Source organism: Helobdella robusta, assembly GCF_000326865.2.
Source record: "Helobdella robusta unplaced genomic scaffold HELROscaffold_25, whole genome shotgun sequence".
NCBI lineage: Eukaryota > Metazoa > Annelida > Clitellata > Rhynchobdellida > Glossiphoniidae > Helobdella > Helobdella robusta.
Genome location: NW_008704310.1, coordinates 2,496,786 through 2,523,435, shown reverse-complemented (window position 1 = coordinate 2,523,435; position 26,650 = coordinate 2,496,786). Strand labels below are relative to the sequence as shown.

Sequence of the window (26,650 nt, the reverse complement as noted above, 5' to 3'; positions counted from 1 at the left end):
ATTATTTTGATTACTTCAGTATATGTATTCATATGTGCTTATATATGTACTAAGATGAACATTTATATATCTATTGCTTTTATTACATCAGTATATATATTCATGCATACTTATGTGTTTATATATGTAGAAAAACGAATATACATATATCTATTACTTTTAGTACATCAGTGTATGTATTCAAACGTGATTTTGATTTTAAATTGCATATCGTATCACGGTGGTCTGTACAAGTTTTGGTTTTCTTATGGGATCTCCATATATACTCACAATCTCAATATTAATTTCATTTTGTGTTTCGAATTTAAATAAATGAATTTTTGATTTTTGATTTTTAAAATGACCAAAATCAATCAATTTTTGTTTTGCGTCCAAAGACCCGGTTTCCCGAGGTAGGACGTTGTTTTCTTTGCCATCAACTTTTTGCGCCAAATTAGACGATCAGTTGTATCCATTTCATTTAAATTTAGAGCTTTCATGTCTTGCTCGATTGTTTGCCACCATGACTTCTTTGGACGGCCTTTGGGACGTGTGCCAGGTACTTCAACATCTGCAAGAGAAGTTATGGCACTGTTTCCACTTCGTTTGACATGACCAAACCACCGCAGACGGTGTTGCCGGCATTCGTCCTTTATATCATCTAAACCAGCACGACGCAGGATTTCGGTAGATTTGATGTGGTCCTTCAGACTAATTCGTTGCATCCATCGGAGCATTTTTATGTCGGTTAGTTGAAGTTTTTGTTCCAGTTTGGTTGTCATTGGCCATGTTTCTGCACCATATAATAACACCGGACATATCACAGATTTATTAAGTCTTGATCATAGTAGTAGTGGGATGTCACGCCGCATCAATAAAGAGGCAAGGAGATTCCATTTATTCCAGGTTGTACGTATGCGTGCTCGAACGGCAGCTTCAGCTGTTCCAGTACAATCCAGAACATCTCCTAGATTTTGAAACGATGTGACTTTCTCTATTTTAATGGCTTCAAAAACAGTGCTATTTCGAATTTATTGTTGTGGATTGATGCAAGCAGGAAAAACAAAATTGGACACTTTAGATAAAGTACCAATTATTTTTGAACAACGTTTGTGACACCACTGGTTACACTGCTGACACTTGATTGAATTTTTACCTACACCAGCTTTACAAACTGAACAGGGCCATCTTCCAGTAGCTGTGGATTGGATGGGTTCACCAGTGTTTATTGCTTTGATTTTGCTGATGTTGACTTTGAATCTTGATCGGCGAGTCTGGCGTTCCAATCTTCAAACATCTGTGCTGCATTCTGCTCAGACGTGGCTGTTAAAACGATATCATCAGCATATACTAGATTCCAAATGTCACCAGTGCGTATCGATTTTGTGATTTCTTCCATCACAGTTATAAATAACAGTGGACTGAGAATCGAGCCTTGGTGAACTCCAACGCCGATGTCAAATGCATCTGTTTCCAACCGTTGTGCTGACGAGAGTCTTAGTATTCGTATACATTTCCATCACAAATCGAACAAGACATTCTGGAATGAGTTGTCGACGTAGACTCCACCTGATTGCTTCACTGGGAACTCGATCAAATGCTTTTTCAAGGTCTACAATACTGTGTGATAGTTGTTGATGCTTTGCGAGGTACTTCTCTTGCATGCAGTTGCCGAAGGATGTGAGTTGCATCAATTGTTGATTTTCCCGCTAGGAAACCAAATTGATAATTTCCGATTGTGATGCACGACGTTAATCTTCTCTCAATGATTTTTTCGACAATTTTCAGGGAGTGTTTTAACAGAGGTATACCCCGATAAGATGAACAGTTCAATGGATCACTTTTGCCTTTGTATATCGAAACTGTCATGCTATAAGTCCATTCAGTCGGCATTGAGCAATTTCTCCAGATTTCACGGCAAAGTTGTAGTAACGTTTGGATACCTGCAGTACCAGATGCTTTGATGTCATTTGTGAGTCCAGAGGGCCCTGCTGCCTTTCCATCCTTCATAGCTTTCAGAGCTTCTGTAAGCTCCTCTAAAGTGATGTCTGGAATCGGACCTTCGATGGTTGGAGCGTCAAAGTTAACATTGATGGGATTTGTTTCGTTTAACAGACGATTGAAGTATTCTCTCCACTGTAGCTTGATCTCATCTTGTTCAAGAACCATCTCATTTTTGTCGTTTTTGATACATGAGGCATCAACTATGTCTTTTTTCGTACGCTTTGCTTGTTTTGCTATACGATACAGAGATTTCATTTGTTCACCTTTGCTTTTAGTGAGCCACTCTTTGCACTGATCTGTCCGAGCCAGTGCAACTTGACGTTTTGCATAGTTGTTCTTCTCACGAAAAATTTTATGGTCATCTACAGACTTTGATTTTTGCCATTGCCTGTATGCAACTTTCTTTTCAGCTAATTGAATTTTGTACACTGTCATTCCACCACCAAGTGTCACGTTCATGCTGACGTTTTGTTCCAGTTTTCCTACAAACTGTAGTTGCAGCGTTCATCAAAACGGTTTTGTATGTACTCCAATCTGTACTGGCTTGCGATTGGTGGTCTAACTGTGTGGCGACAATCTGTTGAAATTTTTCACGATGAATATTGCTTTTCAGCTTCCACGTTTTGATTCTCGGAAGCATTTGTTTAGACTTATGTTTTGACAGTTCGACAACCAGGTCTGCCACAAGGAGTCTATGTTGGGCGACACATGATTCGCCAGGTATAACTTTGACGTTTTTGAACAGCCTTCGGTGTGGTTGCTTGACAGCGAAGAAATGAATTTGCGTGGCTGATGGCCCACTTTTGTATGTTATGAGATGTTCCAACCTCTTTCTAAAATATCTGTTTAGTAAACAAAACCCGTGACTTTCAGCAAACTCAAGGATGCGGTTGCCATCTTCATTCCGTTTTCCATAGCCAAAACCGCCATGTCAAAACCATCTGTTTTCTCTCCAACGTGGCCATTGAAATCGCCTCCAATCAGGATTGTTTCAGATTTTGGTATTGTTGAGATGGTGTCAGAGAATGCAGTCCAGAAGTCATTTTTCATCTCTTCTGGTTCGCCTGTCTGTGGTGCGTATGCAAAAAAAATAATCATTGTTTGCTTTTCTATGCGAAGCTTGATCCACATGAGACGTGAATTAATCCTTTTAATATCCAGTACTTCTTGGGCTAGCGGTTCTCTGACAAAAATTCCAACACCATTTTTGGCCGTCGTTTGACCATTCCAGAATAGTTTATATTTTTCTTTGTCTGAGTTGACATGACGGACACCATTCGATTTCCATCGGGTTTCCTGAAGGCAGCAGATGTCAATCCTTCTATGCTCGAGCATTTCTGCGATTTCCATGCTGGGGCCAGTCAGTGATCCAACATTGAGCGTTATAAGCGGTGGGCCTAGCCTTTCGCTCAAAAGCACGCAAGGCAGCGTGGATGCAGTTTTATGTCATACCCAGGACGTATTAAAATGACCAAAAGGTTAGTCTAAATGATTTTAATATAAAATTAAGTGTTAATATTCGTCAAATGTAAGTAGCTAAAATTAACATAATAAATGTTTCTTGAATAACGTTTAATCAGCTGATAATAACATACACTTGATAATCTTCATAAAAAGTTTGATATTGTTTATTAATATATAATCTGAAGGCAGATTATTCCATAATGATACCCTTTCAGAAGAAATAGAAAATTTAAAAATATTTAACCTAGAATATGGTTTATAAAAGATATAATTTTTCTTAAATTTTTGACACTGTTATATCTACTAAAAAATTTCAAAATTTAAATTGGTAATGAATGCTTTTAACTATTATACATAAATTTTAACGCTATTAATCTGTAGAGTTGTTTTATGGTCAACAAGTTGCCATCTTTATAATAGCATGTGACATGCGAACGCTTTCGTAGCATATAAAGACAGCGTATATAATAGTTGTAAGATTTCTTAAGATGATCAATATGTGAATTAAAACTATTACCCCACAATATCAGTCCGTAACTTAAGTATGGAAAAATCAAACTGTAGTATAACTGTTTAACAATATCAAAGAAAAACCTATGTCAAATTTAAAAAATCAAGCCAGCAATTCTATAAATTTTACTGGAAACATACAAAATGTGGTTTAACCAAATAAAATTATCCGAGATTATAAATCCTAAAAATTTGTTAATATAAACTCTTTCAACATTATGATTATTTATAAAGATATCTGCATTCATTCTATTAGTGGCTATTTTAGGTCCAAATATCATGAAATTAGTTTTATTATAAATGATAGATAAATGGTTAGTGCATAACCATTTATAAGTTAATTCAAGATGCTTCTTTAATTTAATAGCAACATCAATCAATCTTCGTTTAGCGTCCAGAGACCCAGTTTCCCGAGGTAGGACGTTGTTTTCTTTATCATCAATTTTTTGCGCCAAATTAGACGATCAGTTGTATCCATTTCATTTATTAATGATGGCATAGAATAATTTGAGGGAAAGTTTTTACATCCGGACACCCATCCCGACGACAACCACCACTTACTTAATAGCAATATCATCAATGTTATTACTACTGCAGAGAATTGTCGTATCATCTGCAAAAAGAACAGTCTTTATTGATTTATCAACATTTGGCAAGTCATTAATAAAGATCAAAAACAACAATGGGCCAAGCACAGATCCTTGAGGCACTCCCCACTTAACAATGACTTTTGAAAAATTACAAGACTCATACGACACATACTGACACCGATCAAGGAGATAGTCAGCAAACCAGTCAAAAATAGAACCACGAATTCCAATCTTAAACAGCTTTTTAAGTAAAATACCATGGTCTATTGAATCAAAGGCTTTCCTCAGATTCAAAAATAAACCAACACTTGTTAGTTCTTTCTCCATATTTTGTAAAACATAATGATTAATATCCAAACGAGCCAATTCCGTAGACTAGCCCTCCATGAATCCGTATTGCGATGTTGAAAAAAATGTATACTATTAATGACGAAGGCATGTCGACACAAATTTTTTCATTTGATCGAGTTGCTTTCAACTCCAGCCACAAGCACCAAACATGGCCAATGACCCCTGACCACAGGCTCAGCGGTACCGCCGGTGATCATAGTTTTTGTTTTGTTAAGGTTTACCTTTAGCCAGTGTTCGCCGAGCTGGGTATTCCAGACCTCAAACTTTCTGGCTGCGTCTTGTTCCGAAGCGTTGCCATAACTAGTCGAACCAGATATTCGGGAACAAGCAGCCTACGTAGACTCCACCTGATTGCCTCATCAGGCACTCTGTCAAAAGCCTTTTCCAAGTCCACAAAGATATGGAACAGTCGCTTCTGCTTTATCATGTATTTTTCCTGTAGTTGACGAATGATATAGATAACATCAATGATGGATCTCCCTGCCATGAAGCCGTACTGGTGACCACCTATTGAAATGCCCGACAACAGTCTTCTCTCAATGACTTTTTCAATAACTTTCATGGAATGTTCCAGAAGACGTATACCCAGATACGAGGAGCATTTCAGTGGATCTCTTTTTCCTTTATATATCGGCACAGTTGTGCTACTGTTCCATTCCACTGGTAGTATCGATTTAATCCACATCTCCCAACAGATGTGTAAAAGGACTCGGAAGCCTGCCCCACAAGATGCCTTGATGATATCATTTGCAAGTCCAGACGGACCAGCCTATTTACCCTCCTTCATTGCCTTCAGCGCATCCGTAAGCTCCTCAGCTGTGATGCCCTGAATCGGTCCTTCCACCGGAAGTGCATCAAAATCCACCCAAATAGGGTTTGTTTCATTCAATAAGTGACCGAAGTAATCTTTTCAGTGATCTTTCACTTCCTTCTGCAAATTTTGCTGATTTTCAGAAGATATTTTCAATCGTATTTGTTTACTTAGCGAGCTGATTTGAATCTCAGACTGGTTGTTGTTCTGACCTAGCAGTTTTAGTTGCTTTAGTTCTTTTATTAATTTGTAGATTGCTTTGTCGGGCACAATTAATAAAATTGTTTTTTGTTTTAGCGTGCCGTAGTTGGAAGCAAAGTAATCATACATTAACGATTGTAGATTTGTGATGAATTTATCAATGTTAGCGACGTTGGGTGGGGTGGCTCTTTGCTCATGAAAGTACATATGTATTGGTCTCTACCACAGGAAACTAAAAAACAAAACGCTCAAAGATCAAACAAAAATCTTACTACAATTGTGTTTTTACCAAAAACAGACACATCACCGACCGTACGTCTGTTTCTACTACTATGAATTCGATCAATCAATGAATAAATCAATCAAACAATCAATCAATCAATCTAACAATCAATCGATTAGTCTATAAAGCGCTATTTCCGCGATGTTCAACAGCGCTCTTCAATGAATTTTGCAAACAGATGGGTCTTGAGATCCGCTCTGAACTTCGTAGGTGATGAAGAAGTAGTTAGAGAAGGAGGTTAGGGTTAGAGAGTTCTATAGAAAAGAGCCAAAAAAAGCAAATGCAGATTTAGCAAAAGAGTGTTTGGTGATGGAGATGATGATGAAGAAGAAAATGATGATGGAGATGATGATGGAGATGAAGATGGTGACGATGATGAAAAAGAAGATGATGGTGATGGAGATGATGATGGCGATGGAGATGTAAAACAAGTTAAGAAGAAGTGAGAACAAGAGGACGATCGTAATCCGGAGCGTTTAGGTTCAATTAACATATCTGATAAGTAATTAGGAAATAATTTAGATTGAGACTTATACATTAATGTGCAAATTTTAAAAATTATTCTATATTTTATAGATAGTCAGTGAAAGAGAACAAGATATGGAGATATATGAGGAAAAAAGGGGCACAAGCAGCTAGACGAGCTATACTTAAAAGATAGAGTTTAGAATCAGAATGACCATAGAAGAGCGAGTTAAAATATTAAATCTTAGATGAAACTAAAAAAGTAACAAAAAAGAGAAGAGTAGGATCGTAAAGAAAAGGCAAAAGTTTTTTTATTCTACGTAGATGAAAGTAAAAACTTTTAGCAACCCTATTTATCTGAGAAGTATCAAGAGCTTTAGAATCAGGTAAGATAATAGAAAGAATAGTAATAGAGTGTTTAGATTTATTAAAACAAATTAAATCAAATTTGAAAGGATTAAGTTCAAGAGACATAAAATCAAGCCAAGCGATAATTGAAAAAAGACATGAAAATAGATTAAGAAGAACACTATTGAGATTAGATGGAGGAAAAAAAGTATAAATATAAGAATCAACAGCATATAGCTGACTAGTGAAAAAAAAAATAATAGGAGGTAGTTCATAAGTATAGAGTATAAATAGAAGTGGTCAAGTGACGTCAAGTCGCACTGGCTAGGACAAATCAGTGCAGAGATTGGATCACTAAAAGCAAAGGTGAACAAATGAAATCTCTGTATCGTATAGCAAAACAAGCAAAGCGTACGAAAAAAGACATAGTTGATGCCTCATGTATCAAAAACGACAAAAATGAGATGGTTCTTGAACAAGATGAGATCAAGCTACAGTGGAGAGAATACTTCAATCGTCTGTTAAACGAAACAAATCCCATCAATGTTAACTTTGACGCTCCAACCATCGAAGGTCCGATTCCAGACATCACTTTAGAGGAGCTTACAGAAGCTCTGAAAGCTATGAAGGATGGAAAGGCAGCAGGGCCCTCTGGACTCACAAATGACATCAAAGCATCTGGTACTGCAGGTATCCAAACGTTACTACAACTTTGCCGTGAAATCTGGAGAAATTGCTCAATGCCGACTGAATGGACTTATAGCATGACAGTTTCGATATACAAAGGCAAAAGTGATCCATTGAACTGTTCATCTTATCGGGGTATACCTCTGTTAAAACACTCCCTGAAAATTGTCGAAAAAATCATTGAGAGAAGATTAACGTCGTGCATCACAATCGGAAATTATCAATTTGGTTTCCTAGCGGGAAAATCAACAATTGATGCAACTCACATCCTTCGGCAACTGCATGCAAGAGAAGTACCTCGCAAAGCATCAACAACTATCACACAGTATTGTAGACCTTGAAAAAGCATTTGATCGAGTTCCCAGTGAAGCAATCAGGTGGAGTCTACGTCGACAACTCATTCCAGAATGTCTTGTTCGATTTGTGATGGAAATGTATACGAATACTAAGACTCTCGTCAGCACAACGGTTGGAAACAGATGCATTTGACATCGGCGTTGGAGTTCACCAAGGCTCGATTCTCAGTCCACTGTTATTTATAACTGTGATGGAAGAAATCACAAAATCGATACGCACTGGTGACATTTGGAATCTAGTATATGCTGATGATATCGTTTTAACAGCCACGTCTGAGCAGAATGCAGCACAGATGTTTGAAGATTGGAACGCCAGACTCGCCGATCATAGATTCAAAGTCAACATCAGCAAAATCAAAGCAATAAACACTGGTGAACCCATCCAATCCACAGCTACTGGAAGATGGCCCTGTTCAGTTTGTAAAGCTGGTGTAGGTAAAAATTCAATCAAGTGTCAGCAGTGTAACCAGTGGTGTCACAAACGTTGTTCAAAAATAATTGGTACTTTATCTAAAGACATCCCACTACCACTACGATCAAAACTTTATAAATCTGTGATACGTCCGGTCATGTTATATAGTGCAGAAACATGGCCAATGACAACCAAACTGGAACAACAACTTAAACGAACCGACATGAAAATTCTCCGATGGATGCAACGAATTAGTCTGAAGGACCACATCAAATCTACCGAAATCATGCGTCGTGTTGGTTTAGATGATATAAAGGACAAATGCCGGCAACACCGTCTGCGGTTGTTTGGTCATGTCAAACAAAGTAGAAACAGTGCCATAACTTCTTTTGCAGATGTTGAAGTATCTGGCACACATTCCAAAGGCCGTCCAAAGAAGTCTAGCAAGACGTGAATGCTCTAAATTTAAATGAAATGGATACAACTGATCGTCTAATTTGCGCAAAAAGTTGATGGCAAAGAAAACATACAACTGATCGTCTAATTTGGCAAAAAAAGTTGATGTCAAAGAAAATAATGTCCTACCTCGGGACACTGGGTCTCTGGACGCTGAACGAAGATTGATTGATTATAGGGCCAAAATGTCAGAAATAGAATTATTAAGAACAACAAAAGAAAAACGATTACAAAGATAAGAAGAAATGCAAGATAAACAAGAATCAGTAATATTAAAAGAATGATCTAGCAGCCTCAAGAGAATAGTATGATCAATAGAATCAAAAGCAGAGGAAAGGTCAAGAGCAAAAAGAAGAGTAAGATAATTATTACCACTAGAAATATGAGTTTTGAGTGAAGGTTAAAAAGGTTAAAGGTCAATTACACTCTTCCAAAGTTCAGAAGATTCAACAACACACCATAAACATCGTATATGAATACATGCTAAACGACGCATCACACGCGAAGCATGTGATAGGCGGGGATCTTTATGTCATATTCGAACACGGTTACTTCGAAACAGCACCAGACGAATTTAACCATTAGGCCATGAAGCCGTAAAGAAGTTTTAGTACTGTGAGCAGGCCAGAGACATTGAGACTAATCCTAGACTGCAATGTGTGTCTTGTGGAGGAGCAAATTAGGAGAAATAGAAATAAGTAGAATGTGTAACACAAAAACGAAGATAATCATGGTTGGTGCGCTGAGAACAGTTAGAAAAAAAGACATCTACAAACATTCCCCGTTAATTTTTGATAATAATTAATAGTAACAATAGTAATAATAATCATAATAACGATAATGATAATAATATAATAATGAAATATTGATAAATAAGAAATATCCAAACATGCTGTCTAGACATTGTTGTTAAAGGTGGATGATCTTGAAGAAGACTGCCAGCCAGCACACAGACAGAGCTAAGATCCCATGATATGGTGCACCATGCGGCAGCATTTTCATCGTTACACTTCCGTAGCCATTTTAAACTTTTTATATATCCTAATTCTGCCTGTTGTAAACATTGAAGTATATTATTTCGATTTTATATAAAAATCATAAGATAAAAAGTAGAAAGTTAAAAACTAATGAAACCATTTTAAAATTAAACCAAAAAATGAAGGTTTAAATTTTAATAAAACCATTTTGTAACAATTTCTTTCTTCTTTAGAAAATTCAAGTATTTCGCAGTTTTGAATTTGTATATTTCTGTATTGAAAAATTTATTGATTTTTATGTACAAATAAAATGGCAACAAATAATTTTGTCTCTTTCAATCAATTTGTATTTATCCATAAAGACATGATTAATAATAAAAACATAATTAGTAGAAGTATGAGAAAGATTTCAAAAGCATTTTGAAAGAAATCAGAAATAACAGAGCTCTATTAAAAAATATTTACATCTTAGAGATGCATACATGTTGTGCTTTTCATTCAAGACAGTGCTTTTTTGTTTTAGTACAGGGCAACGATATCGAACTCAAGACGTCGGTTTACACAAAGGCCTCAAACAAAGGTTTATGCCTAAACGGAAGAAGCGAATGCTGCGAGAAATACCTAGAGAGTAAAATTTCATCGTTTTTAAACCGTGCGTACACATTCATCGGACATAGAAGACAAAAACAAAGAAATACAAAGAATCCCCAACCTCCAAATCATTAACGACTATAAAAGATCACTAGTAGAAAAATAATTCAACGAAAAAAAAACAAGTACATAATAACGACGAAATAGCAATGAATACAAAAACATTACGATATATTACAAAAACCACATGTCGACAGCGTTTAAACGGAATGAGAAAATTATGAAAAAAAATATTCGAAACATTGTCAAACCTGAAAATTGTCGAGAAAATCATTGAGAGAAGATTAACGTCGTGCATCACAATCGAAAATTATCAATTTGTTTTTCTAGTGGGAAATCAACAATTGATGTAATTCACATCCTTCGGCAACTGCAAGAGAAGTACCTCGCAAAGCATCAACAACTATCACAAATTTTTGTACACCTTGAAAAACCATTTGATCGAGTTTTCTGTGAAGCAATCAGGTGGAGTCTACGTCGACAACTCATTCCAGAATATCTTGTTCGACTTGTGATGGAAATGTATACGAATACTAAGACTCTCGTCAGCACAACGGTTGGAAACAGATGCATTTGACATCGGCGTTGGAGTTCACCAAGGCTCGATTCTCAGTCCACTGTTATTTATAACTGTGATGGAAGAAATCACAAAACCGATACGCACTTGTGACATTTGGAATCTAGTATATGCTGATGATATCGTTTTAACAGCCACGTCTGAGCAGAATGCAGCACAGATGTTTGAAGATTGGAACGCCAGACTCGCCGATCATAGATTCAAAGTCAACATCAGCAAAATCAAAGCAATAAACACTGGTGAACCCATCCAATCCACAGCTACTGGAAAATGGCCCTGTTCAGTTTGTAAAGCTGGTGTAGGTAACAATTCAATCAAGTGTCAGCAGTGTAACCAGTGGTGTCACAAACGTTGTTCAAAAATAATTGGTACTTTATCTAAATTGTCCAATTTTGTTTGTCCTGCTTGCATCAATCCACAACAACAAATACGAAATAGCAATGTCTTTGAAGCCATTAAGGTAGAGAAAGTCACATTGTTTCAATATCTAGGGGATGTTCTAGATTGTACTGGAACAGCTGAAGCTGCCGTTCGAGCACGCATACGTGCAGCCTGGGATAAATGGCATCTCCTTGTCTCTATTGATGCGGCGTGACATCCCACTACCACTATACTTTATAAATACTAGACTTTATAAATCTGTGATACGTCCGGTCTTGTTATATGGTGCAGAAACATGTCCAATGACAACCAAACTGAAACAACAACTTCAACGAACCGATATAAAAATACTCCGATGGATGCAACGAATTAGTTGAAGGACCACATCAAATCTACCGAAATCCTGCGTCGTGCTGGTTTAGATGATATAAAGGACGAATGCCGGCAACACCGTCTGCGATGGTTTGGTCATGTCAAACGAAGTGGAAACAGTGCCATAACTTCTTTTGCAGATGTTGAAGTACCTGGCACACGTCCCAAAGGCCGTCCAAAGAAGTCCTGGTGGCAAACAATCGAGCAAGACATGAAAGCTCTAAATTTAAATGAAATAGATACAACTGATCGTCTAATTTGGCGCAAAAAATTGATGGCAAAGAAAACAACGTCCTACCTCGGGAAACCGGGTCTCTGGACGCAAAACGAAGATTGATTGATTGATTGTACCTCTATCTACACTTGCAGACAGAAAATTCTTGTAAACATCGCTGCTCTGTACACTAGGCATATCAAATTCATTCAATTCTAAATTTTCGTTTGTTCTCAAAATAAGATAATTATTAAAACCTTATAAATCAAAGATTATTTTTTGGACATCATATTATCTAAAAATGTATCTAGCACGGTTAGGTAATTGGCAGATTGAACGTATAACAAAAACATAACAACATTGCAATATAGTAAAAATTAATCAATTAACCTTATAAGTTGAGCTCTGACTCTTTCTATGTTGCAAACATTAGCATTGACTAGTGCAGCATTCAAATTGTCATTCAAAATTACAAAATATGATACGCTCTGATTAAAATGATGTTTACTGTTGTCCATTATCGAAGAACAATCCTTAAATGATAAACCTTTGAATGAAAAAATTAATGTTTTAATTAATTAATTAATTAATTAATAAAAAATTAATTAATGTTGAATAATTACAACTTTTTAAAAGACACAATAAAACAATAATGCCAACGACTTTTAAACAGTATAATATTTCTTTAAAAGAGCTGAAAAATACAATGTCGCACTTAGGACCACATTCTGTTTAACATTAATGAGCTATGTGTGGCCGATAACCAGCTTGGAATAAATGCACTGTCAGCACATAAGCTAGGTAGGCAAGCAAATTTATATTATCATAGAGAGGCACTTGTGTGAAATCTAAGTAATCAAGCAACTTACACTAAACTAGTAATAGAGAATAAAACAGTATTTATTTTTAATGAATAAACAATTAGTTTAACTAGTTTCATAAAACATCTGAACAAATAAAATTAAATTACTGGTTTAATGCCAAAAAATGCTATCGTTTATCGAATACCTGCAAAGCAACGTCAATAAAAGCAAAAAACAATCTATAAAAAATATATTCATGCTATCCTAAACTGAAAATTTGAAAAATTTTATACCAGGCTTAATCAGCTGCTTGTTATAATAAGTTGCCATTTCATTATGCACATTGGCCAATTTGGTCAGGGATTTTTTGCAAGCACTATTCACTTCGTCATCATCGTCACCAATATGACCAGCTTCGTCACTATCATTTGTTTTGTTTTTTTTGAAAGAATATATATATTTTTTATAATTTTTTGAAATCTCGTATGCAGAGGAATAGAACTGAATAGCTTTTTCATAAAGATTGATTACATCTTCGGGCAATCTCTCCACACCTGAAAATTAAAATTTGGGAAAAAATCATAAAAAATTTTAAATGTTATCTATATATAAAAAAACACTAAACAATGAATAACTATAATTCTATTAATCATCGTTCAACAAAATTATATAAAATCAGAGTAAGGTGTGCGGTTGTGATTGGCAGTAGGCCTTTTTCAAAAACTTTTGCGGCCGGGCATAATAAGGGATATTGGTCGGTAAGATTTTGCATCTGGTATAAGGAGAGAGATAATTTTTGCTTATTTGTAGATGTCCGGAATTTTGCAGGTTCGCAGGGATTCGTTGAATAAGTTGGTTAAGAAGGATATTTTCGTTGGAGATGGAAGATTTTCAGGTTGTCCGGCCCTGTAACTTCGAACGGTTTTGAAAGCTTTAACGCAGCTAAAACCTGATTGGGGGTGAGGGTAGGATGATCATCAAGAGTTAATTTCTTGATGGTTTTAGTGACGGAATAACTTCTCAGCTGCTGGTGGGTTTGGAGGGAAGATGACTTTTTAAAAAAGCGGCTTCAATTTCGGTGGCGAAACTTTCCCAGTAAGCTTTAGCAAAAATTAAAGAATTTAATTTTTGGGGTTCTGGTATGCTGGAAAGTTGTTTGTAGTGTGATGTGGATTTGAAGTTGGTCCGATGAGAGAGAGCGGTTATTGTTGATCAATCCATATCGATAATCAGGGAGTCTGATACAATAGAAATATCTGGTGATGATAGTTGACCGATTGTAGGTAGACGGGTTGGAGTATCCAGGTTGAGCGTGCCGCAGCGTGAGTTTTCCAAGTCCCAAACCAGATCCCCTTTTTGGAAATTTTCTAAACTTGAGTGCCAGCCAGAGTTCGTCGTGGGCATTCACGTCCCTCAGCAGAACCAGGTTCGGAATGGTCAGAAATTGTAGTATTGAGAAATTGCTGTAAAATTGGGAGTACAAACGGATAGCGGGGGAATGTAGATGTTTACAATGTTAATACTTGTGTCGTTGGCCCTGATTGTGATGGCTTGGCTCTCTGAGACTGCTTGGTCGGGTTGTAGCTTGATCGCTGTGAGCGCTGTAAAAAATAAATATGATTAGGCCACCTCCTCATCCGCCCCCCACAGTCTTTGCGATACACCGAGTAGTTTCAAAAAACTGAATCTTTTGAGCTTTTTGATAAGTTCGTTTCTTGAATAGCTGCAATGAGAATATGGTGTTCTATTAAATGTTATACAATTACATCTTGTTTGTTTTTTATACCGTTACAGTTCAATAGTAGGATGTTGATCTATCCAGTAAATTTAATGATTTGTTCTTTATGTTGGGACGGGTTTACACTTTTTTCGTGGTTGATGGCCGCTGATGAACTATATCCGGCACCGTAGAACCAATCGAATTCGAGGACGGTGAGGGCAGTTATTATAGAGGTAATAACCGTTAATGTTGGTCGCACAATTTTCAAAGACTGAAAATTGGGTCTTTTCATGTTGCAGGCAAGGCACATCCAGATTTTGGGGTCTGGATTTGACTCGATTCCGGCCCTTAGAGAGAGGAAACAGAGCAGACTGGCCGGGATGGGCTGCTCCGATGATAAAAACCCAGTGTAGAAATCCAGGCAGAGAGGGGGTGTAGCAACGATTTGTTGGGTCAACTGTAGGGTTGTCCTGGCAGTCGGTTCCACTTCGCGAAGGCTGGTGCACTAGAACCCCACTGTTATTGTGTTGCATTATCTTTACGAAAGTATATATATAACAAAAATTTCATTTTTACATTTGAAATAATGTTGTTTAGCATTTTAACACAACTTGAAAAAATAAAAATATTATACTCAATGAAAACTTAATACTTACCATAATCATGATCACTTTCATTGAAATATTTTTTCAACCTCATGTATGTTACCAACTCTTTGGTTCTTTTATCATTAGCTAAAAGATTTTTTAAATGAAAAAAACGATCCCAACGATCCTCATGTGTCATTTGCTGCTTAGCCACATGCAAGTAAGCATCACCATGAACTGACAGAATCTTTACGTGGAGAATTGGATCACCAGAATCGAACGGAAAAGTTATGTTTTCGTGACAACTTTCATCTTTTGAATGCTTCATCATTGGTTTCAACTTTTTTAATGATTCTGACAAAGTAATTGTTAATATAATAAAATAATATGACTAAAGACAACGTCTATGCACCCATAACTACAAATAAAACAAGCTTTTGTGACCATATTAAAAAATAATAAAATAATCAACTGAACATCTAAGAAAAACAGGACAAAAGTTTTCAAATAATGCCATAATTCAAAATACACGACTAAATGAGGCTAGATTTTAAAACAACTTATCAAAAGTAAATAAACAACACTTTTCGCCAATTAATTTTTTGAATCTGCGTTCACACATCGTATAACTTATTCGTAAATTCATTTATACCACACGCAGTCGCCATATCACACGGTTAACAATTCCAAATAGGAATAATTTTAACTGTACATAAATATTTTCTAACATTCATTCTAAACCTATGTAAATTCGACTTTAAATTAGGTCCTCAAGTTCCAGTACAACAACAAAAAGTTCAATAAAATAAATTTCATTGCCATTTCTATTTTTTATTAGATTGTATAAAATTAATAGATCCCGCCAAAATCATATTTAATGTACTTGAGTGTCATTGTAATCTAGACCAAAGCCTTCCTAAATCATTTTTGTTGTCCTTTTGAACCTTTTCAATGCCTTCAAATTCTTCAATCAACCAAAGAGATAATCACAGTCAAACTCCAACGGACACCGGCACAACAGCATTATATAAAAATAAAATAATCATTTAAATTAATAAATTTGCGTTTAAATGGACCCAACCAAACCCAACCTAGAAGAATAATTAATAAACCACAGGCATTGTGTGCAAATCAAAACTCAATTCATTTAGTTCAGCGCCATGAAAATGATAGAAAGGAGGCTAAGGTTTAGCTCAAATGACAATCGTAGAGACGTCAACGTTGTACCTGGAACTATCAGACTTTGATTTCGGTTAACTGTTTTATTTTAATTTTTTTTAATTTAAATGGTTGCCTCTCACAAAGTTATTACACACTCAAACAGCTAACCGAGATAATTACTCCATATACCACCATTTTTGCAAGAGATTTCAATGCAAGAACTGAAAAAGACAGTTAAATCACAAGCCCAAAAGTTGTCAAGAATTATTGCTATAAAAAAAACACAACCGGTAACGGAATAAATGATCAGCATGTGTGAAATGGCGAGCCTTCGCACCGCAAGCTCTTGTCTTCAAAGAAAAGGGTCGGGTTATATCAGTTAGTATAAAAATGGTTTGTCAAAAATTGCCGTGCATACATTACATGCTAGATGGGGTCCTATAATAAAATTGTAATCGCAAAATTTAGTATTTCCTTGCAAAAACTCTATTGAACAACGCCGAAAAATTAAAAATTTGAGGCTCAAAACGCAAAAACGAGTTCATTGTAGAAGTTCGAACCTAGAACCATAATACAACTGACATCCTAAAGCAGACCGACGCGTTAAATTCTGCTCTTGTGGAAGCATGCGTGAAAGCAAAACGAAACAACCAAGTTGAATGGCTTGAACATGATTTAGCTGATAAAAGAGGAAGAAGACTTCAAACACAAATACAAATGCAAACAAAAAGGCATAGGTCAAGAGAAATGGCAAAAACTTAACAAAGTTTTGCAAGCTTTTGAAGCTGACAATGAAGCTTACACCAATTCAAAACTAGATGCTCTAGAGCAAGCAAACAACAAGAACATCAAAAAGAAATGAGTGAGAGGCCAAGAGATGATTGTTGTTCTAACAAAGTTCAAATGCTTAATGGAGATATACCAAACTCGAAATCAAAACTTTTTAAACGATGTCAACCTTACTCAACAATGAGAACTGAAAAGAAAACGATTAAAATCGCCCAAAACCAGATGCGGACACCTCAAGTAAGTATTCCAGTAGGTAATAAAACATATTGCATTAAAAACTCTAAATCGTAATAAAGCCCGTGGTATGATTACGCAATGACCGCTGAAGTTTTCAAAGACGGAAGTGAAACGATGTCAACCTTACTCAACAATGAGAACTGAAAAGAAAACGATTAAAATCGCCCAAAACCAGATGCGGACACCTCAAGTAAGTATTCCAGTAGGTAATAAAACATATTGCATTAAAAACTCTAAATCGTAATAAAGCCCGTGGTATGATTACGCAATGACCGCTGAAGTTTTCAAAGACGGAAGTGAATTTTTTTTAGTCTTTGTTATTGCAGCTCTGACATACGCAAAACCACTTACAATGTTATAAAAATATTATCTATATATTTTTAATACGTTCTTCATATCTTCATCCATTGATTTAAAGCATCCATCTTCGCCACAAAAGCTGTTTATCCTTTTCACACGACGTATGTATTTATACACTGAGTATATTATAGCCATTGAGATGTTTGACTCAGCGCACATTTGAACCAGAGTCATCTCGCCGGCCAACATGCGACAACTTACGTCGTCCCCCCATTTACCGACCTCGGAAAGATGGACGGCTGGGTTGGCCGGCTACCCGGATGAACCTGCAGGATTCGAACCCGGATCGTGGGAATAGTAGACGGACACGCTAACCACTGAGCCACGAGACCCCTAAATTTGTGAGTAACCAACTACGCATTTGCCAAACGGTTTATATTCTTCTCACAGCAGTCACACGAAAAAAATTTAAATCTCTTAAAAATCGTGAAAATTTATTTGAACAGTTCAAAACTTTAAACAAAATTGCTTTTATATCATATCAAGCTATAAATAAAAACTAACTGTAACAATTGTATGAATGAGTGACATCATTCAAAACAGAAAGCAAAGTAGTGTGTTTGGTAGTTGAAGTTGTTGTAGATAAGATGTGTGCATCTAAATAACACTTGGCTCTTTTTAAAAATACAATGCAAGCTTTCCGAATAAGACAAAATCTTATTTCAGAAAATGATATAATTCCATTGGAAAGTCTGTCTTGGAATGGAAGTTCTTTAATAATATTAAAATTGATAATTTCATCAACGGATTTTGATGTCATTTTTTTAACTGATAATTGGTCATTTAACTTTGATAATGATAAATTATTGAAACCATGATCAGAATACCTTTGTAAATTATCATCTTGGACACAATTAGTTCCATTAAAATTATTTGTGTAAATCTCAACATTAACTTCGTGAGAAAAAGATAAATTATTCTGAGTATTTAGAACATCATTAGTTTTATAAACGTCGGAACTGTAACTATTTAATTCGTTTCTAGCGATGTTTAACGTTTCATTCAATTTAATCCATTTTAGTTGTAAATCATTTTGAGGGTAAATAACAAGCTTTTTGTCATTATCATTATTAGAATTGGAAACGTGTTTTGAGTCATTATTGGCTATGTTAGCCTTTTCAAAATGACTAACAATATTCAAATTTTTATTATTATTACAAATAAAATTGCAAGAATGTTCCTGATTGTTTAATTCCTTGATGATTGGTTCATAGTGCATGGGTATTGCTTCAAATGGATTACATCTCGCTTGCTTCTCATAAATACATGCCTTCCTCTTTGCAACGTTAATTTCATTGAGATTGTCCTCTAGAAAATCTGACTTTTCATCATAATTGCATCTGTCATCAATTTTGACATTTATTTCAATATTATCACCCTTTTCATTCTGTTTTTTGGCAATGACCAACTTTTCGTATTTCTCACAATTTTGAAAAGACTGTAAAAAAATTTGTCAAAATAATTTGCTTAAAATCTATAAAAAAATTCGAAAAGCGTACCAGCGTAATAAGCACTTAAATAACAACCGAAAGCTTCCATTCAGTTGCTTTATAAAACGCGATCAAATTAAACACATTTAAATAAATCATAAAACAAATAAATCCACGATTAAAACATTGAAAGATTGGTTAAAGAAAGTGAAATCTACCAAACCATCACCAACAAAATGTAGAAAATATTAAAAGATCAAATACTGATAATTTAAATAATACGGTAGGACCTTAAACTACAATGATTATCGCAGTGCTCATTTGATTATCATGGTACTCATTTGATTATCATGGTATTAATTGATTACCACGTTACTCATTTAATAACTACGGTATTCATATAATTATCATGGTACTCATTTAGCCAACATGGTTTCATTGCTGTCTAAAATGCATAAAAACATAACTACAAGCAAAGATGACAAAGTAAATGACCATGAACATTATTAAATTCAACTATTCCAAACCTGTAAAATATGTTTCAGAGATTTTTCAAACTTAACCATACAAGCATAATCATTTATAACAGGTTTAGCATTTTCATCGTTCAAATTTTGATGTTCAGCATTATTTTTACTATTATTCTCATTTTTACCATTATTATTGTCAATAATATTCCCATTATTATTGTTTTTATTTACATGTTTTTTCTTGTGCAAACTCAAAGCTTGCACGTCAATTGTTGATGATGAACCCTCCAATTTACTGTTTTTGTTTTTTATGTAGCTATACCCACCGGTAGCTTTCTTCTTATCATGATCAGCCATCTGCTTTGAAAAAATAACAAAGCCATAAAAGCAATGAATTATTTATTGGAAAAACTCATTAGAGGAATATCATTACTTATCTAACAGTTAAAAACCATTTTCAAATATAGCTAGTTCATCACATTTTAAAATTTGTGAATATAGTAAATGAAAAACCTCTAGGTTTTATTAAAGAAATCATGCTTTCTCGTAAATAAAACCATCACAACCTTGACAACAACTTGCATCATCATCATTTTTAACCATATATTATCACTAGCTGTACTACCCGACGTTGCCCGGGCTTGAGTATTGAAGAAATTGATGCAATTTATACAAAAACCATAATTTTCAAACTCAAACATATTATTGAAAATAGACCATGATTTGTCGATGGTCTTTGCAAAGATCAATCGGATTGAAAATATAGTCGTTTCGTTTTGGCAAAAAACAACAAGTCTTTATTAAAAACTGGAACCCTTGAAATAAAGATCTCCAAGCCTATAAAACGCATCCAGTTAACACAACTGTTCTAATCAAATTGGGCTTCAAATCAATTACAATCATTGTAAAGTTTTGAAGCGTTCAGATTTCATAGCATAATTCAATTTGAATATTGTGTTGAGGCATTCCAGGCAAGTCTTGTAGGTTTTGTAAGTTTACACTTCAACTCAGGAAACGCCGGGTAGAACAGTATAAATTCATGGACATGAAAAACATCGCAATTTCAGAATTACCAAACAAGTGTACTTAATGGCGCCCTCAAAGACGATTCTACTTTGAAACGTAATCATGTAATATATGAATTCAAATGCCCTATTGACGACTGTGCGCGTCAACAACATTCGTACATTGGTGTTACGACCACTTCACTATCAAGACGTCTCTCAATGCATAAACAAAGAGAAGCCATCAAATCTCACTTACAATCGACAAATGCAACTCCACTAACCAGCCAAACTTTTGACACAAAAATAATTTACCAAAGCACCAAATATTATAATACGACTAAAAATTGCAGAAGCTGTCTAAATAGATATAATAAACCCCAAATAAACATCCAACAAGGAATGAATATTATCATTACCAATTTTTTTTTGTGCCTTATCCTTTTCAGGACATTGGCGACCATCGACTTTTAACACTTTGTAGTAGTTGTCGATGGATTTTCTTGGCAAAGGTTGTGGACAGTAGGTTGCCATTACTTGCTGTCAACCGCATCATATACGCTGAATATATGATACCATTCAATCAATCTTCCCGAGGTAGGACGTTGTTTTCTTTGCCATCAACTTTTTGCGCCAAATTATACGATCAGTTGTATCCATTTCATTTAAATTTAGAGCTTTCATGTCTTGCTCGATTGTTTGCCACCAGGACTTCTTTGGACGGCCTTTGGGACGTGTGCCAGGTACTTCAACATCTGCAAAAGAAGTTATGGCACTGTTTCCACGTCGTTTGACATGACCAAACCATCGCAGACGGTGTTGCCGGCATTCGTCCTTTATATCATCTAAACCAGCACGACGCAGGATTTCGGTAGATTTGATGTGGTCCTTCAGACTAATTCGTTGCATCCATCGGAGCATTTTCATATCGGTTCGTTGAAGTTGTTGTTTCAGTTTGGTTGTCATTGGCCATGTTTCTGCACCATACAACACGACCGGACGTACCACAGATTTATAAAGCCTTGATCGTAGTAGTAGTGGGATGTCACGCCGCATCAATATAGAGACAAGGAGATGCCATTTATCCCAGGCTGCACGTATGCGTGCTCGAACGGCAGCTTCAGCTGTTTCAGTACAATCTAGAACATCCCCTAGATATTGAAACAATGTGACTTTCTCTACCTTAATGGCTTCAAAAACATTGCTATTTCGTATTTGTTGTGGATTGATGCAAGCAGGACAAAATTGGACACTTTAGATAAAGTACCAATTATTTTTGAACAACGTTTGTGACACCACCAAATGATACGATATGATATGATACCATTGAAATGTTTAACTCAGCGCGCATTTGAACCACTGAGCCATCTCGCCGGCCAACATGCGACAACATACGTCGTCTCCGCATTTACTGACCTCGGAAGAATGGACGGCTGGGTTGGCCGGGGGTCGGCTACCAGGATGAACCTGCTGAAACTGCAGGATTCGAACCCGGGTCATGGAAATAGTAGACGGATACACTAACCACTCGGCCACGAGACTCCTTATCATTACTAATATTATAACTCAACGTCTTAATACTAACCCTATTAACAATGAGGACAAAGAAGTGACAACGGCAAAAAAGATGAAGAATATGACACCAACTAAGTAACTAAAGAAACTAAGTAACTAACTTAGCTTTGTCTAACGAAACTATAAAAACCAAAGCTGCACTGAAGATGATTTGTGAAAAATCGAAATAAGGCGTATCTGCATGATGAATTTGGATAACAACAGTTTTATTATAACAAAGACAACATAGTAGGAATGCGTGTTCAAGTTAATTAAATGAAACCGCTTTAGCCACTTTGATTTATATATCTTACCTTATATGAAATGTTAAACACAACAATTTTGAATTAATTGCAATAAGAAACCAATAAAACTTACATAAATTTTGGATAACAAATAAACACTAACATCATCATCGCTACTCTCATATTTTTCACTGTTTGTAACGGTATTGTCAGATGATTCCTCGATGTCAGTATCACTACCTTCTTCATAAACAGGCTCCTCATCAATGTGATCACAAACATATACATCGGACAAGTAGTAATGGGCTGCTACAATCACCTTATTTTCAAATAACATTATTATCATTACAATTAATATTATTTAAGAATTAATAAAATCACTGATTATTATTATCAACAAACAATAACTAATTTCAAGAAACAAACCCTATAATGATTGACGGAAGACAAAACTGCAATACAATCCCTCAACAATTTTTTTATGACTGATGCTTTTTTGGAAGTGCTGAGACACTTTTGGAAAGAAATGATGTTAAAAGCCACCCTGTACAGGAGTATTCCAACTGGAATGGTGAAGGGATTGATTGCCACTGACGTATTGGAGTTTGAGTGCGATGATGAAGATGGTGATGTGGGAATGTTGCTATCATTGTACTGAAAAAATGATTGATCGTTCTTTTGCTGTGATTGGTGGTTTAACATGTCCACTCTATCATGACTTCTTTTAAAATCTTCACCGTCACATGTTTTACTGTTGTCATCTTCTCCATTTTCATTGTAATCAAAGCAAAGAGTTGTCAAGTCATATAATTTGACAATGTCATCTCCATGGCCTATGAAGTACATTTACAAATTTCAATGGTAGCCTTATGGTAATACACAGATATTATTAAAACATCAAAAAAGAAACAAACAAAAAGTTAAAAATGGTGCAACAGAAAATTTTAGAAAAAGTTTGATAATTTTTTTAATCTGGGTGATCGGTATGAGCATCTAATGAGGTTGGGGTTGCTTGAACTTTAAAGACATGAAAATGTTAAAAAAATTTATGACACTAAAGAGTACAAAGAGTACACTGATAAGCAGAATTGAAAAGCTTTGCTAAGGCACGCATTACAAATTAAGACAAATAAATGAAACGTTGATATTTTAAAGAGAAAATTGAAGACTGAAGAAAAAACAGAAAAGCTTAAAATAATCTGATGTATGACCTAATGATAATCTTACAACAAACAACAACACACGTTTAGACGACATTTTCCCCGAGATCGGGGGTTGCCGTTTGGCTACCTATGATGAAACCGAAATACCCCTCGACGCCATCCACATCTGTCACTCGCCTCAGTATCACGCAACCCCGCTTTCACCCTGTCCTTCTCCACCTGCTCTCTCCATCCCAATCGCGGACGACCCCTTCCTACCACTCCTTCAACCTCAAACTCCAACGTTTGGTGCATTATCCCAACCCTTTCATCCCTTCTCAACACATGTCCATACCACCGCAATGCCCTACCAGGCATAAATCCACACTGCATTTCATTAACTGTCACCATACTTCTCAACCTCCTCTCAAGCACCCTCTCCACTACCTTCATTCCGTGCTCTAGCAATTTCACACCCCTATATGACCCACAATCTCTCACATCTCCTTTGCCCTTATACAACGGGACCAACACACTGTGTCGCCAATCCTCAGGTATACCTTCATAATCAAACATACTGTTAGCAATTCTCATCATAACTTCAATTCCTATCACCCCACTCGCTTTTATATGTTCTGCCGCCACTTCCGAAACCCCTGTCGCCTTACCTAGTTTCATTTCTCTAACTGCTTTCTCTACTTCCTCCATCGTCACCTTCTCTATAGGTCCGTGTGTGACCGCGGATTCCACATCTCCATCCACTCATTCTCTTCATTCATCAACCTTTCCATATGGGCTTTCCACAACTGAGCTTTTTCCTCCTCATCTATGCACAACTGGCCAGATCCATCCCAAACACATCCATTCCCTATAACATCTTTCCTATCCCTCATTGACTGCTTTGCTACTTTGAACATTTTCCTCGAACTCACATCAAATTCCATTTCCCTCATTAACCTATCTGATGCTTTCGTCATTGCAGTTGCCACTGCCTGTTTTGCAACCTTCTTAGCCTTCCTATACTCAGACTCCGCTTCCTCCGTCATGTCCCTTCTCCATACCTTAAAAACCTCTCCTTCTTGACCTCCAAAACCCTTCTTATATCTTCATCCCACCACCACGTCTTACCATGCCTACACTTTCCTTTCGTCCATCCACATACTTTATCTGCCGTAACCAACACACAGTCCCTGTATCTCTCCCAAACATCCCCATCCTTACCACTCTCCCAATTTTCAGCCACCTTCACTTCACATGCCTTCCTCACCTCTGTATCCTGCAACTTCCATGTCTTTCTCTTTGCCACAAACTTATCCTTCTTCCTCCTCCCCATTTCTTTTGATGTCACATCCATCACAACCATACTATGCTGCAGCATACCAGGAATCGCCTTTACATTCTTCACATACTTTCTATGTTTGGCCCTTACCAATATATAGTCTATCATTGACCTATGCTCCCCTGACCTATATGTAATCAATCGCGCTGGTTCCCTTGTAAACCAGGTATTCCCCACCACCATGTTATGTGCATCCGCCAACTCCAACACTCTACGCCCTTCCTCATTCCGTATACCATATCCCCATCCCCCATGTACACCTTCATATCCGTCTGCATCCGCCCCACACGACCATTCAAATCACCCAACAACACCACAAACTCATCCAACCCCGCTTGCCCAATCTCGTCAGAAACATCATCATAAAACCCATCCTTCTCCTCTTCCTTCCTACTTTGTTGCGGAGCATATCCTGATATCACCCTCACTATTACTTTTCCAAACACCATCACCACCACAATTACACCATTGCTTCTCCGCCTCACTTCCAACACCTTCTCCACCAACTCTTCTCTTACCATCACACCAACTCCTCCCGTACCATCATCCCCCTTCCACCACAACTTATATCTTCCACCTTTAGCCCCCACAAACCTTGTACCCTCACCCTTCCATCTGATCTCCTGTAATGCAGCCACGTCAACCATTCTCCTCTGCAGCTCCTCCACCACTTCCAAACTTCTGCCTACATTTCCGGTACCAAACCTCCAACCCCTTGGTCTACAAGTAGTCCTTCCATCTATAGTGCCTTGCACCGCCACACTATAGAGTGGGGTGCCAGTAGCCAGACCATCCACAGGGCCTTGCACCACAACCCCATAGACTGGGTCTCCGGAGATTCTTCGCACCCTCTTCTACCGGATACTGAGGGCCATTGTTATTTCTGTCATCATAAGTAATATTTTTTGGCTAGTTTTTACGCAGGACGCCCTTCCTTACGCAACCACAGTTATTAGCGGTGGGCCTAGCCTTTGATGATCCAACATCACTCACAAGGCAGTGAGGGTCAGTTTAATGTCATAACCAGGACGATAATGATAATCTTAGCAGTAAAGAAATAATTGTGAATTAAATGTTTAGGAGATGTAATAAGAAGGAAAGTTAAAAAGCTTGGACATGTTGGGAGAAAACAAAGAGAGCTTAGTAAAAGAAAAGATTTGGAACTTTAGAGACAAGTAAAAAAACCAAGATATAAACTGGCCAGAATTCGACAGGATTTAAACAGGAATTGGAAAAGTAAACAAAATTTCGAAAAGAAATTGAGTGATTGTGGTGAACCTAAAGTCAGTGAACATTTTTACACTCTGTTATATGGTATGTTTTTAGACCAAAACATATAGAATAATAAACAAATAAACATTATTAAATTTATATGCTAATAAATAAATATATGCATGCACATACATAAACATAGACAAAATACAGATAGTATAAACCTTTGAACAACCAGTAAGTGTGTCCCTCTTTAGTGGCATTACTTTTAAGAAAAGATAGGATATTCTGGGCAACGTCTTTAATGACATTAGGAGAAAATTTTCCCTCTGGAAAATTTGGAATATCTTCTGTCTTCAGTAGTTCATAAGACTGAAAAAAAGTTTTAAAGAAACATATCTATGATTTGACATATATTATATACAATAATGTATCACGGTCTCAAAAATATTATAAAAAAATCAATTGATTTTACAAAAGAGAGTAAAACAAATGAAAGATAAATAAA

The 26,650-nt window shown here is 36.4% G+C and overlaps 6 protein-coding genes across 6 annotated transcripts in view; 1 reads left to right on the top strand and 5 right to left on the bottom strand.

Moving 5' to 3' along the window:
• Positions 1-2,829: 2,829 nt before the first annotated feature.
• HELRODRAFT_79474 (hypothetical protein) lies at positions 2,830-3,333 on the bottom strand (the record flags this gene model as incomplete). The annotated part of the gene is made up of 1 exon (XM_009019808.1): positions 2,830-3,333. The coding sequence occupies one exon, from the start codon at positions 3,331-3,333 to the stop codon at positions 2,830-2,832; it is 504 nt and encodes a 167-aa protein (XP_009018056.1).
• A 9,823-nt stretch (positions 3,334-13,156) lies between these two features.
• HELRODRAFT_173207 (hypothetical protein) lies at positions 13,157-15,527 on the bottom strand (the record flags this gene model as incomplete). The annotated part of the gene is made up of 5 exons (XM_009019807.1): positions 13,157-13,446; positions 14,237-14,355; positions 14,405-14,493; positions 14,755-15,082; positions 15,265-15,527. The coding sequence occupies 5 exons, from the start codon at positions 15,525-15,527 to the stop codon at positions 13,157-13,159; spliced, it is 1,089 nt and encodes a 362-aa protein (XP_009018055.1).
• A 1,153-nt stretch (positions 15,528-16,680) lies between these two features.
• On the top strand, positions 16,681-17,909 carry HELRODRAFT_173206 (hypothetical protein; the record flags this gene model as incomplete). Its single annotated transcript, XM_009019806.1, has 4 exons — positions 16,681-16,724; positions 17,179-17,386; positions 17,478-17,576; positions 17,826-17,909. The coding sequence occupies 4 exons, from the start codon at positions 16,681-16,683 to the stop codon at positions 17,907-17,909; spliced, it is 435 nt and encodes a 144-aa protein (XP_009018054.1).
• A 336-nt stretch (positions 17,910-18,245) lies between these two features.
• HELRODRAFT_173205 (hypothetical protein) lies at positions 18,246-20,003 on the bottom strand (the record flags this gene model as incomplete). The annotated part of the gene is made up of 2 exons (XM_009019805.1): positions 18,246-19,184; positions 19,704-20,003. The coding sequence occupies 2 exons, from the start codon at positions 20,001-20,003 to the stop codon at positions 18,246-18,248; spliced, it is 1,239 nt and encodes a 412-aa protein (XP_009018053.1).
• A 1,982-nt stretch (positions 20,004-21,985) lies between these two features.
• On the bottom strand, positions 21,986-23,295 carry HELRODRAFT_173204 (hypothetical protein; the record flags this gene model as incomplete). The annotated part of the gene is made up of 3 exons (XM_009019804.1): positions 21,986-22,126; positions 22,613-22,768; positions 22,876-23,295. The coding sequence occupies 3 exons, from the start codon at positions 23,293-23,295 to the stop codon at positions 21,986-21,988; spliced, it is 717 nt and encodes a 238-aa protein (XP_009018052.1).
• Positions 23,296-25,067: 1,772 nt separating this feature from the next.
• Positions 25,068-26,650, bottom strand: part of HELRODRAFT_173203 (hypothetical protein) — a gene marked incomplete at both ends in the record, with an annotated part of 6,672 nt that continues 5,089 nt past the window's right edge. Inside the window, 2 exons of the mRNA XM_009019803.1 lie at positions 25,068-25,784; positions 26,335-26,514. Coding sequence (XP_009018051.1) covers positions 25,068-25,784; positions 26,335-26,514 — 897 coding nt within the window. The remainder of the gene's footprint in view (positions 25,785-26,334; positions 26,515-26,650) is intronic.